At 35.4% G+C, this 12,959-nt stretch overlaps 1 protein-coding gene across 2 annotated transcripts in view; it reads right to left on the reverse strand.

Moving 5' to 3' along the window:
• Positions 1-12,959, reverse strand: part of NDFIP2 (Nedd4 family interacting protein 2) — a 44,910-nt gene that overhangs the window by 13,543 nt on the left and 18,408 nt on the right. The window contains exons 3-5 of one of the 2 annotated variants that reach the window (XM_031504915.2): positions 11,573-11,700; positions 7,853-7,912; positions 4,757-4,844 (exon numbers count right to left, since the gene is read on the reverse strand). In XM_031504915.2, coding sequence (XP_031360775.1) covers positions 4,757-4,844; positions 7,853-7,912; positions 11,573-11,700 — 276 coding nt within the window. The remainder of the gene's footprint in view (positions 1-4,756; positions 4,845-7,852; positions 7,913-11,572; positions 11,701-12,959) is intronic. The other variant, XM_021529382.2, reaches the window with a different exon arrangement.

The raw sequence follows: 12,959 nt of genomic DNA on the forward strand, positions 1-12,959 counted from the left end.
GGTGATTACAAGAGGAAAAAGTCCATATAAATGTAATTGACATAGGAAGAATATAAGCTTTAGCATTATCTCATCAAGACAACAACTACGTGGGTCACAACGACCCACATAAGAAATGGGCCTTTGGGCAGAGGAGGGCTGGACTAAAGGTCTTTTTTAATAAAGAGTGTTTGTGATCCAATGCAGTCCCTACATTTTTGCTGTATTTCTCCTTAAGGTTTTCAGTAAAATAGCCCTAACCAAAACACAGAGTACAAGACTTTTGAGTTGTACATTTTGATATACATCAGATTAAACAATAAAGACAAGCACATTACATTGTGATTTTTCCTCAGCTGCTCCAGTACTTCATCTGCTAATCTTTTTAACTTAGCTTTTCACAACTACACATTAATCACTTAAGTTTTTAAGTATCATGAAAAGAAGCCAGTAAAACTGATCTGAAGCTCTGTGTTCCAAATTTTAGCCATGACTCAAGTCTGTAAAAACATTATAATGGCAACTACATATACAAAAAGCAACTTATGCTCAGTTATACCCTTTACTCCACAATTTGTTTGTTCATTTACTTACTATTTTAATATATAGCAAGCACCAATGAGCTTAATGCTTTATATCTGGCTTAGACTTACTAAGCATACTGCAATAATAAATAATCCTCTCCAGGTCTTCATGCCACTAGAATTATACTCCTGCATAAAATTTGTTCCATTCTTTAATGGGATTTATATCGTTGCTCCATCCTAAGGGTTCACTTACAGACTGATGATGATCACCAGAAATGTTGGCTGCCAGTTCCCAGAGAAAATAGATAATTTTTTTTCTTAGTAATTAATGTTCAGAAACATTCTTTGGCAATTTAATCCTACTTCTTCATCACTCTTATTGCTATGCTTTTCTTACTACCCAACTAGAAGCTTCCTCATTCCAATTGTTTTGTATATCTAATGCATACAGAAAAACTATGTAAGTCAAATTGTTTCTACAGTAAGAAAAAAGTTAGGTGACTGTGTATAAAGGTCAGTCAGCCGGCCCTAATAACCAGAGAGAAATAAGAACTCAAAACAGTTTATCTACCAACATGTAAAAATTTTAATGAAGTAACTTCCCCTCTGCTTCTCTTACATGACCAAGGGAAACCTGGATAATATTTGTGATATAGACATACAGAAGTCAGGTTTCCTAAAGTTACACAGAGGAAGCCTCCCATGGGAATTTCAACCATGCTTACCATTCCTCAGGAAGCATACACAAGGAGACTGTGCTCACCCTGAGCTTGTGCTCCAACTCTGCCTTCCAACTTGGGTCCCCTTGAAACCCCAAAGTAGATATCCAAACTTGTGTGCAGTTTATTGACTGTTTGAGACACTTGACAGTTTTGAAAACTGTGTGAACCTTAATTCACAAAACTTTGTTATGGTTATTTTCTGTTCCAGTTTAATGTCTAGGACACTATGTACATTTATATTTCCCTGTAAAAACAGATTTTATTGTTGCGAGTTGTATACAGTGCTTAAATAGAATAGATGCTTAAAAAGGTTTGTCTCAGATTTTTGTATGAGAATTTAAGCTTTGGTTGTACTACTGAACACTTTTCTCTATTTTTATCTCCTTATTAACCTATCAGTGAAGTTCAAATTCATTTTCCTATATTGTAGGGACAACCCAAAACTCCCTTACATGGTTTCAAAGAATTCAGATAAGCTCCACAATTCCTCTTGGGGTCCACTGGAAAAAAGGCTGGTTCTAAAGCATTCCTTAAATATAAAGGAAAACCATATAAACCTTTTAATAACATCCAAAAGGACCTCCTTCAGATAATTTACCAGCATGAGTTTACCAGACATAATTCAAAAGACTTCCACTACAGGCAGATTAAGCATGAAAACCAAACCCATTGTTCATGACAGTTACTTGGTCTATCACAATTACAGCTGTGTTCAAATTGGAAAGATACAGTTATTTTTGGTTGCGCATGCAAAAAAAAAAATACTCTGAGAAACTCACTAACTTCCTCTGGCATTCTAGAAAATTTCTATCATGCTGTATAAGGCACAGCTGACTTAAACATAAAATAACAGAAACAGAAAATAACACATGAAGTGGTCTGGTAGCAATTTTTTTTCCATGTTGCATTCATAGCAAAATGAATATATTAATTTCCCTCAAAATAAGAAGCTTGCAGACACCATTCCTGACCATTGGAGAGCAGATTCTTAGCTCACCAACATAACCACAGACTAAGGGCAACACCAATTTCCTGAAACATGGTTTCACCATATATTAGAAATAAAATGGGCTGGTGTTCCAATTTTTTTCACCAAGTTTCTGGATCAAGCTAAAAAATCCACCTCTTCCTGCAAAGAATTTCACTTCTTTAGTGTGTATTGTCTTATTCTGTTTAGTCCTGCTAAACAGAACTAAACATTATAGCTTAGATGGGAAACATATCTATATTTGGCAATGGACTTCTTAAAACAATCAGAACACCCCCAAAAATACAGATCTGGCCACTAGATGGCCTGGAGACAGCGATTTCATGCAACGTGGGCAGCTACCACTAGATGGTGGCTACATATCGCTAACTGACTGCAATGTGCAGGTAAGCTCAGTAAAAAGTTTATTTAGCTACACTTCACGAGAATAAAATAAAATTAAAGAATGCTAACTTACTCTTATACTTAAAACACAGCTCTCTGCCCCCGCTTCCATCCCCAAGATTTTCCAGTGCTGTACTTGACAGTCAGGGAGGAGGTAGGAGAGCACACTTGTAACAAGACATTTATTCACTCTCCTTTCACTACAGAACAGCTCCTGATACAGCTCTCTTACATTTTTTTAACTATGTGAGAGAATTTGAGGCTGTGATCTGCCACATCTACTTGCAGCATTTAAAAATATCCCACTCTGAAAAAAACCCCAAAAGATAGGCTTAATATAAATTTCATTTTAATTGCTGCTCTCCTATACCTATATACATCAACTTTCTGGAGACTTTTACAGGAATACACAATCCACATATAAAATATACCCTCATTATTTTAAGCTCATTTCTAATTTACTTTGCCATTTTCCTAAGAAAAACTACTAAAAACTAATATCTCGGGTCTACTACTACCTATAACTGTTTTTGTGAACTCCTCATACTATGAGCACAAACAGCAAGTTTACCAATTTACCTATGTAACCATATATCCCTGTGTAACCAGTATCCATAATAACCAACACATTCCAATTAAATACACATTTGCATAAACACCTTACAATGTGTACACACATTTTATGCATTTCCTTCATAGGTAAGCAAAGTTTGCAATAAAATAGTCTCAGAACAATAATGAAAAATTATTATCTACAGAGTATTTTTGTCCAATGTGTAAGAGTACTGTTTTGTGCACTCAGACTCAGCTAAATATCTATTTGAAGAGAAGGTTGGCAATTTATCCAAGTACATACTTGCATCCTTGAAGGTGGATACCAGGTTCTGGGCATGCAATTTTGGACATCTGTGACTTAAAGGACTTAAGACATATTAAAGCCAACAATCCCCTTGGCCTCCTAATGCAGTGCTAATGAAGGCCTGAAGCAGAATTTAAAAGGAAGAACAAGTTCACACAATAAAGGATCTAAACAGGTTAAATACAAAAAGTTATAAAAGATAGAAAAGGGAGAGGAAAATAAAGCAAAAAAGAAAAATTAAACCACACTTCCTTTTGCCCTCAAGAATATACTCTTTTTATGCTCCAACCACAGAAAGAGATCAGACTACAGATTTCACTTTCCTACTCTATAAACATCTTCACAGATTTGTTTTATGAGGCAGACACATATATTTTTATCCCAAGATGCTAACACCGCATCACACACCAACACGAAAAAACCTTCTGTGAAAGGTGTACCCTGCATCTGCAACAGTTAAAGAGATTGCAAAAAAGATTACAGAAGAACTACTATGAAGCCTAGGTTAAAAGACATAATGGAGACTTCAGTAGATAATCAACCAGCTTTAATAATGATGAATTCTCAGCAGAACAGATATATCCTCAACACCAAACTTCCATCCAGGTTGCCAAACATTTATTTCAGAAAGAGAAAAAACGCTCAGAAATTCAAAAGAAATAAGTAATTGGTAAAACTAACACAGTTTCCTCATAGAAACAGCTTCTAGTTGCTAAATCTAACTTTGCTTAACGGAGTACACAAGTTACAAGACATGCACAGTGTACACACAGTACATGGCAAAGAGCTACAGGAGGGCTGGTTGAAATCAGAGGTTACCTGAAGACAATGCACTTTTATATAAACAGTGGTTAGTTCAACCTGAAAATAAGTATGGTTGGATTTGCTCCAAAAATCAATCCATGGCTGTTTAATTCACTAAAATAACACCAGCAAATTCATACAGCCCACCACCTCTCTCAAATTTTTTCTAGTTAAAAATCAATTGCCAGATTTCTGTGAGCAGGCTTTTAATTCAAGTTGGTGGTCCAAATAGAAGATGATAGAATTTCCAGTGCTAGACTTTCAAGTATTTACTATGATTTTGCTTTGTCCCCTTATCTGTAACAGATGCCACCAAAAAAAGGCAACATATTTGCGGAATCTGGAACAGGAAGTGTTTATATCTGAGCACAGGCAGAAAAATCTGTTCATTACAGTACATTAATGCAATTTATCACAGCTCTCTTTTATATTCCATAGGAAAAAGGTACAATTAAGATATACCTCAGTAGGTCTGGGATACAAGATAACTTACTGAAAAATGCCAACATGAAGATGCCATCATTGCCCACTCTAAGCTGATCTGCATCACTGAAATCATCCCGTGGTGGAAACTCTTCTTCCTGGATTTACAGGTTAGTGATAATTTAGTGAAAAGTTTAGAATAACTATCTATAGGATAAAGTATTAATCATGTTTCTAAAGCTAGAAGAAAATTGACATTTCTGCAACATGTCCACATAAAGGAAGTTTTTAAAAAAATAATTTATAACTATAAAACAAGTCTTATTTGTTGCTTCTATTGACATAGCCCACATTTTCTGTAGAAGATATGCACACACTGTCTATTCATCTTAAATGAAGGTAGAATTATTTCAGATTAGTACTTTGACAATCAAAACCAACATAAATTTTATTAAAATGTAACTATATTGATATGTAGCCAAACTTTAAGTATTTTTTTGAAAATACATCACACAGTATGCTCTATATTTTCCTGCTGGAAAGGTCTTCTAATAATTTCCGTAATATAAAATAAGGTTAGTATCTTAAAATCAAGTGCTGATGCAATGGCACTGCACTAGCCAATTTTATAACCCACAGCAAAACATGCAAGGCAAAGAACACCTCCAGGGTCACTAGAGGGCGCGAGCACATTAAATGTGTCTAAAAGGCTTCTACACTCAAAAGGCACAGCACTTGAAGTCAAACAAAAGCAAACAGAGACATCAGTCAAAACGATCCAAAGATTTCTCCTATTGAATTAAAACGTTGGACTTTAAAATACTGAAAGTGAGAGCTGCTTTGTTTCTCAGCCCTCGATTTTCAACAGAACTTGTCAGGTATTATATATGCAGTTCTAGGCACAGGTGGAACATGGCTCCAGCTCTAGACTGGCAAACACAAAAGTTTTCACAAAGACAGCACTTCTTAAAGAGCCTGATTTAAACTAACACCAATTAAACACCATTTTTATACTTAGATGAGTAACATCAAAACAATGCAGGATGATACAAGTTAAATAATGTTGTCAGTAGCAGCAGTAGAATGGTCTAAACAGAAGCACAGGTAACATTCTTTTCCTAATTTTTCCTCCTATTACCATAATGTATTGGAACTGGCATAACAAATTTCTTATAAAAACAAATTAATCAAGAGAGATCAAGCAAAATTTACCTGGCTGTTCCACCCACAAGCACTTACTACAGAAATAATGTTTATGACTAAAAGGGCATTAAAAAACCACAGTGATCTAAAGTTCTGTCACAGGTTTTCCTTTGTCAATAGAGCAAAATAAATTATCAGGGTATGGCAATTAGGTTAAAAACGTGCTCGAACAACTGCTGTACCAACTCAGAGCAGTCAGGTTCACCCTTAGTAATCCGGCCGTGAAATTCCAGCTGTGCTCTGTATTTCAGATTAATTAACCAAGACACTGTATCAGATAACTTACTTTAAAAACACTGCTATTCACACAGATGATTCCAATGAAAGCACAAAAAGCCAGTTAAACAACAATTCTAAGGGGATATATATAATTCAACTCAGGTACTCCTAAATTATCATCTTAAGTGATTAAGAAAGCATCAGTTTGTTTAGCTGAACTTTGCTACAGATACAAGACTGATGGAGAGGAAGGGAACAGGAAAGAAGGGCTGAAAAAGCATTAAAAAAAGAGCTGTATTTGAATGTGTTTATCTCTGAAATGTATGCCATAGAACTTCCTTTTTCAAGTTAGACAAAAAAAAGGCATTTTCACAAGGTCTACAAAACCCCATACATAACAATTTTGGACTTTTTAAAAAATGTCTGCTAAATACTGTACTTCGTACTGGCATTTCCAAAATAATTACTGAATTATGCTCCATGTAAAAGTTGCCTCAGAAAAGAGAAAATTTTGCTCAATGACAGTAAGAAATTTAGCAGAGGCCTCACTCTGAGCCTTACACATGTGAGAAACACTGGTCAATAAATACAGCTCAGGAACAAGACAACAGATATTTGCAAGAAGCATGGTTGTATTAAGCATGAACAAATATTAATTTATCACACTCCATGTCAAAAAGGAAGATGAAACTGAGTTCTCTTTACTGTCTCAAAAAACCAGCATGAGTTTTTAAGATAAGTGTTTAAGAAATTAAATACTTAGAATACTAACAAATTAAATCGGCCCATATCCACATCATTTAGGATTTTGAGGTTTTATGAGCAGTCCTGCAGTCAGAAAACACTAATTGATCACTGCTCAAGCCCCACTAATACTGGCTGTCTTTCACTGCTCTCACTTGATGTGTTTGGTGTCAATTGCCATAGTCTTTCTTCAAACTATAATTGTTTGCCACCATGCATTGAGGAATGAAAATGGGCAATGAAGAACAACTGTTCTCTATGGTGATGCCTATAGTTAAACAGATTTTTACTAAATACTTCTGCTATATAATAACATTTTTATCAATGAGGTAATATATTTATATTTTTCTTTTTTATAAGAAGAATGTAAACACAACACACACAAACCTGTAAAATATGCAACACTTTCAGTATGTCATAGATTTTTGACAAATTTAGCCAAGTTAAGATGGACAGCATTTCTTGCTTTCTAAATAAGTTGACGTCTGTAGGAACAGAAAACTTACTGCTCCTATGACCAGCGAAATGTCTAAACAGCAAATTATATTATCAACATAAATGGCATGTCACAGAGTTATTTCTCTAAACAAAAGAGCATCAAATGATGCACAGCATCTATTGAAGTTGAATCTATTAAATCCCCATAAACTACAGTGCTCTCTGTAGTACTCTCCAAGAGGAGGACCGTTTTTTCTCCTCAATGTTTTTTAGCTTTTTTTCAAACTGAAATCTAGCATGGCATAAAGGGAGACAACAACCTTAATCAAGTAAAGAACCACTGAACTGATTTAACTCTTCCCAATGCAATGTTTACAGAGAAAAAACTTCTGAGGAAATGGTCAAATTACTTAATAAACCCCATAAATTATACCTTCAGTATACAAACCAATAGGGAGAAATTAATAATGGGGGGGTAAAAGGCACAATTAACTCCAGAAGCATTTTTTTGCCAGCAGGAAAATTCATAGCAAAGTCTAAACTAGAGAGAACTATACCATACCTCTGGACGACTGAGGAATATTTCATCAAACAGACTCCTAGAATCCCTAAACTGGGCGTGCTAAGCATGTAAAAACAGAAAAACATAAGACAAATGCAACTGAAAAGCATTAAGTAAAAGCCATTCATTGCAACATACAAACAAAGTCATTAAACTGTTAGCAGCATTTTTGTCCATTTAAGTTGCCTTTTCAAAACTGACCTTGAGAATTTGAAAAAAAAAAAGCCAGGATAACTAATGCCATCACTACTGATGACACAGGGCTAGTACAATTTTCTTTGATAAATGAGGTATCTCAGAGCATTTGAAAGGAGTACATGTTGTTACACAATCTATTCCTGCAAAATAAGCTAGACAAATTATAAAATTATTAAAAGTTTCAGTAAATGTTATGTTTGGATTTTTTATATTACCTGTTAATACAGGGCCTATGATAAAGTATTTCATATTATCACATTAAGGATCTTTTGAAGAGGCCTACATGTCTCAGGGGAAAAATATGAAAGCTGCATAATAAGTGTGCTGCCCTTCCATGGCATTTTCCTCTCTTTTGCTGAGTAGATTTGAACCTTCACTGCACACTTTGGAGCACACCATGAAAAATATCAGCTTCACACATCGCTCAAGGCAATATAAGGACATTTAGCTTTTTCCAGCTGTTCACATTATTGCAGTGAAGAGGCAATACAGCCTCATTTACAAGGAAGAAACCAGAAGCTTAGAACACAGCAGAGTTCACATTTTTAAGAGCACTAATTTCATAAGGCTGAAAATAAAAACTGAAAAACCTACATGTTACATGATTTGTCTATGTTTTGCAAAGTGCGTAACATGCAGGTCAGATAATGTCTGCAGCTGTCACTTATGAAAGTGAGAAAACAATTGAACTTTGCACTACTGTTACATAATTAAGCTACTTATCTGTTCTTCCATGAGTATTCAGAGCTAAATCCTTCCCCTAAAGATGGCAAACCACCACTCAAACTGTAACAAGAGTCTTCTTTCTTATTACAGCCATCTGCCACATTAAGACATCTTTGTTACACAGTCTTAGTCTATCTCAGTGTAAGTCCAGAGGTATTAAATAAGGTAGGGATTTTGTGGAAGTATCATGTGGTGAGATAATTAAAACTGCACTGGCACATCATTTTCATATTATCCACAAAGCTGAAACTCAGCTTCATTATTTCTTACTTTTTCCAACTTTGCAACCTTAATGCTGTTTCTCTAGAACAGCTTGTGTGTGTGCATGCATTTGCTTAAAAAAAGAAAAAAAAAAAAACAGAAGCAAACTGAGCAGAATTACTGATAAATTTGAGCTCTTCATCAGTCAGCAAGAATGTAACTTTCAGATACACTTCTGATACTAACTTAGTACTGCCATAAGTCTAGATAGAATCTTTCAGTCCATCTCTGCTTTGGGGGAATGGTAGTGTGTTCCTACTGATTTTTCATAAGTGAAATTCTTGTGGTGTCAGCACGTAGTTCTTGAATTTCAATCTCTCCTGTATGTTCTAGCAAAGCAGACTGTGAAAAAGTTTATTTCTCACTTGATCACTGCATTAAACTCTCTTGCCTCTAGATTTATTTTCCCTCCCTGGTCTTCTTTTATCACACACTAGCTTCTGTTCCTTTCCCAGCACTACATTTTGTCCCCACTTGGGTTTTTTCCTCCACCAATCTCAGTTAACCCTTTTCCCTGCTGTCTCATCTAATCTTTCTTCTCTGTCCATACCATTGCCTTACATTCATCCTTGCCTTTTCTTATTTCGACTTAGACTCTGATCCTTGCTAGAGTTACCTCCCTGCTAAATCAAAACCAGACTTCTCTTCCCACAACATGTAAAGCTCATTCATTGTCCTTCTTCCCCCCACCCACCACTGAAGAGAGCTGAATCTAGTGGCTTTTCCCTTCCCTTCTAACCAAAGGCTAAGAATAATAAAACTGCTTCAGGGCACACCAGAAATTGCTATTTCTCAGGACCAATGTTTTCACCAAAAGCAGTCAAGAGCAGCAATAAGGTGTATCTACTTTTAGCTCTGTAATTCTACTCTGATACAGAACATTTCAGAATGTTCTCTGGGAACAGCACATCTGAAGTCCCATTCCCTCCAGAGCTATAAGCAGCCTAAACCTTTTCATGCAAGACCATCTCCATGCATTTACAAAATCTGAAGCTGTATTTATCAACTGAGGAAATTCATTTTTCAAAAACCTGTGGTTTGACCAAAACCAGGCAGACTGCTTGAGGAAGGGCAAAAGATGTTTCTGTTACAGTGACCTAAACTTGTAAGAAAGAGTAAAATAAAAGTTTGAAATTACAAGAAAAAAAATACTTGCTCTGTTTTGGAGTTTTGTTTTGCTTAGCTTTATTCTGGAAATTGGCTGAACCTCAGGCTGAGTTGTCAAGGAGGATTACTTGTATGTCTGAAATTTGTGATTCATAGGGTTCTACATGTAAGAACAAGAATCTTGCGAGAGATGCATGTCCTGTCTGCAGTGTCACAGGTCCTCTACAAGTTAGGGTTTGTGTTTTTCATGCTCCAAATTCGTAATTTCAGAATAAGGGTTTCATTCAGACTGGTATTTCAGCAAAAGTTTTACTTAAGTGATAAGCAGGAAGGACAGACTACAAAGAATCCATGCTCCTGTTAGAGTAGACAAAATGTGACATTGGAGATCATCCCCTCACTGCTAAAATTTGGCAAGTCAAATGTCAGTGGTTTCCTACCAAATTCAGTCAAACAGCTTTGTGTGACATCATCACTGGTGATGTTACACAAACTTACTTTAACATTAGCTGTGCATACCTTAAAGTGAGTGTTGTGCACTGCAAGCACTGTGCAGCAGTCAACAAAGAACCTGCCTCCTGCTGGGTGAGTAAAGGCTTTTTCCCACAAGCACACTGCAGACAGTAAGATTTTAAATGTATATCATATGTAATCACATTTGATCTCAAAGAGGAAATTTTAGTGAAAGCACTGGAAGCCTTTTTTGGATATAGTATATTATTGTCAATACTACCAAGCAGCAGAATTTCCACATTCCAGAACTTCAGAGAAAAGAAGAAACTTGCTTAAAAAACTAGCATTTACCACTAACTGCAGATACCAATCTTCTGAAATGAAGACTGTTTTCTTCATAAGATTAATTCTTACAAAACTAGAAATACTGAATATATGCCTACTAATTGTTTACCACAACTCACACAGGGGCTTTTTTAAGTACTTGGAGCATTTCTTTGAACTTCAGTATTTAAGTTTCCATAGATCAAACAACAGGAATTTTTCCTTTTAAAAGCTATCTACACGATTTGGGGTCATAACTCTTCCAGACTGTTGGAATTCTCCCTTCCTCTCTACAGGTAATTCTTTTGTTTTTACCATCCAAAACAGTACACAGTGATAACTCTACAAAGTAATGTTAGTAGAGGATACCTATTTAAGAGTTGACAAAATGCAGGATAAACTATTAAAACAAGGCAATATTTGGCTTTTAAAGCTGTTTAGACAGCTATGTCTTTCAAAATACTGAATACAAAGTGCTTCTTATAGTATTTACAAATAACTTACATCAGCTATATAAACCTAAACATCCAAAATATTTAAATCATCAGCCCATCATTATTATAGTAATGGGTCATAATATGGGCCCAATAGTTATAAGTAAGTAGCCTGACAGGTTTTGCAAAACAAATACAGTAGAACTGTATCACTTACTCGTTGGGCAACTTCAGCTGCAGCAGCTGCCATGGCCGCAGCTTTGGCCTTCTCTGCTTCATCGTATGTAGGAAGAGAGGTAGCTACACTGTATGGAGGCGGTACAGGATAAAACTCATTGTGTGTGTCTGTTCAAAATAAAGAAGTTATTTATTTTTAAACCAGAAAGATATTACTAATATTAACTTGCACATGCACATAATTATTTGCCTTTAAAGTATATTTTTTTACTGAGGCTAAAACTGAGGATATTTGCATTTTAAGTTCTTAAAAATACTTTTAAAATAAAAGCTTTTAACAGCTTGATAGTACTTTGAGCTGCTACCCAAGGCAGAAACTTTGACACAGATGCTGGCAAGAAGTCAACAAATTCATGAAGAAAAGAATCATATTTGGTCAGTTATATCCTCAAGCATTCCAACCAAATGCTTTTTACCCAATCATACAAGAGATATACACATAAAAATCTTTAAAAAAAAATGTTTTCAAATATCAGTATCAATCTGTTACTTCACTACAGTAACAGCCATGCTGTATTCTTGTTAGTGTGGCCTTGTTGCCAACTCCAGTTGCTCTCTGAAAATCAGTTTTTCAAGATTTCAATTTCAACACGTTGTTTTAAAAATTGTTCCTTCCATCAAAATGGACCACAGATTTCACTCTTCTGTGTGTTAACAGCAAGACATCACCATATAAAATAGAATTATTAACAATATTAATTAAAAGTACTTAAAATATGCCATGAGTTTCCTCCTACAGCCAACATAGCTCATTAAAAGGCTGCTTACATGATAAAGATTTGTCAGCACAGGTCACATGGTCAACAGATTTGTCAGCACACCAACACAAGGATGTTATATATAGGGATAATTCCACACAGCTACATATTATACTTGCAAACACTGTCTCAAAGAACAGGGACAGGAAACTGTTCTTTTAACAAACATTTTAAAAAATTAGGTTGGCAGCTACTCCTAAAATATTTATTTGACACATGGGAGACACAAATCCATGCAGCTTTACTTAAACAGGAACTTTGATGTTAGCTGCTGTTAAGTCTCCCATAACCCCAAGAAAAGTCAATCTCCTAAGAAAGGGAGCAGTGAATAAATGGATAAAGAGACCCATTACTCATTTTTCATGAGAAGTTTTATCAAGAGTCTTTAAAGCGAAATTAATCTTTTCATGGCAATATTTTCACCAAACCATATCACACACTAAAGAAGTCTGAAGAGTTTTTTATAGAGGCAATGAAACTTGCTAATAGGTTGATAATGGAGCACTACTCAAAGATGCAGATTAAATGTGGAAATGAACTATAAGCAGACTTAAATAAAACCTATTAAACTAATTAATGAACATCCATTTAGTCTAGCTATTTGGAACA

The sequence above is a fragment of the Lonchura striata genome, chromosome 2, assembly GCF_046129695.1.
Source record: "Lonchura striata isolate bLonStr1 chromosome 2, bLonStr1.mat, whole genome shotgun sequence".
NCBI lineage: Eukaryota > Metazoa > Chordata > Aves > Passeriformes > Estrildidae > Lonchura > Lonchura striata.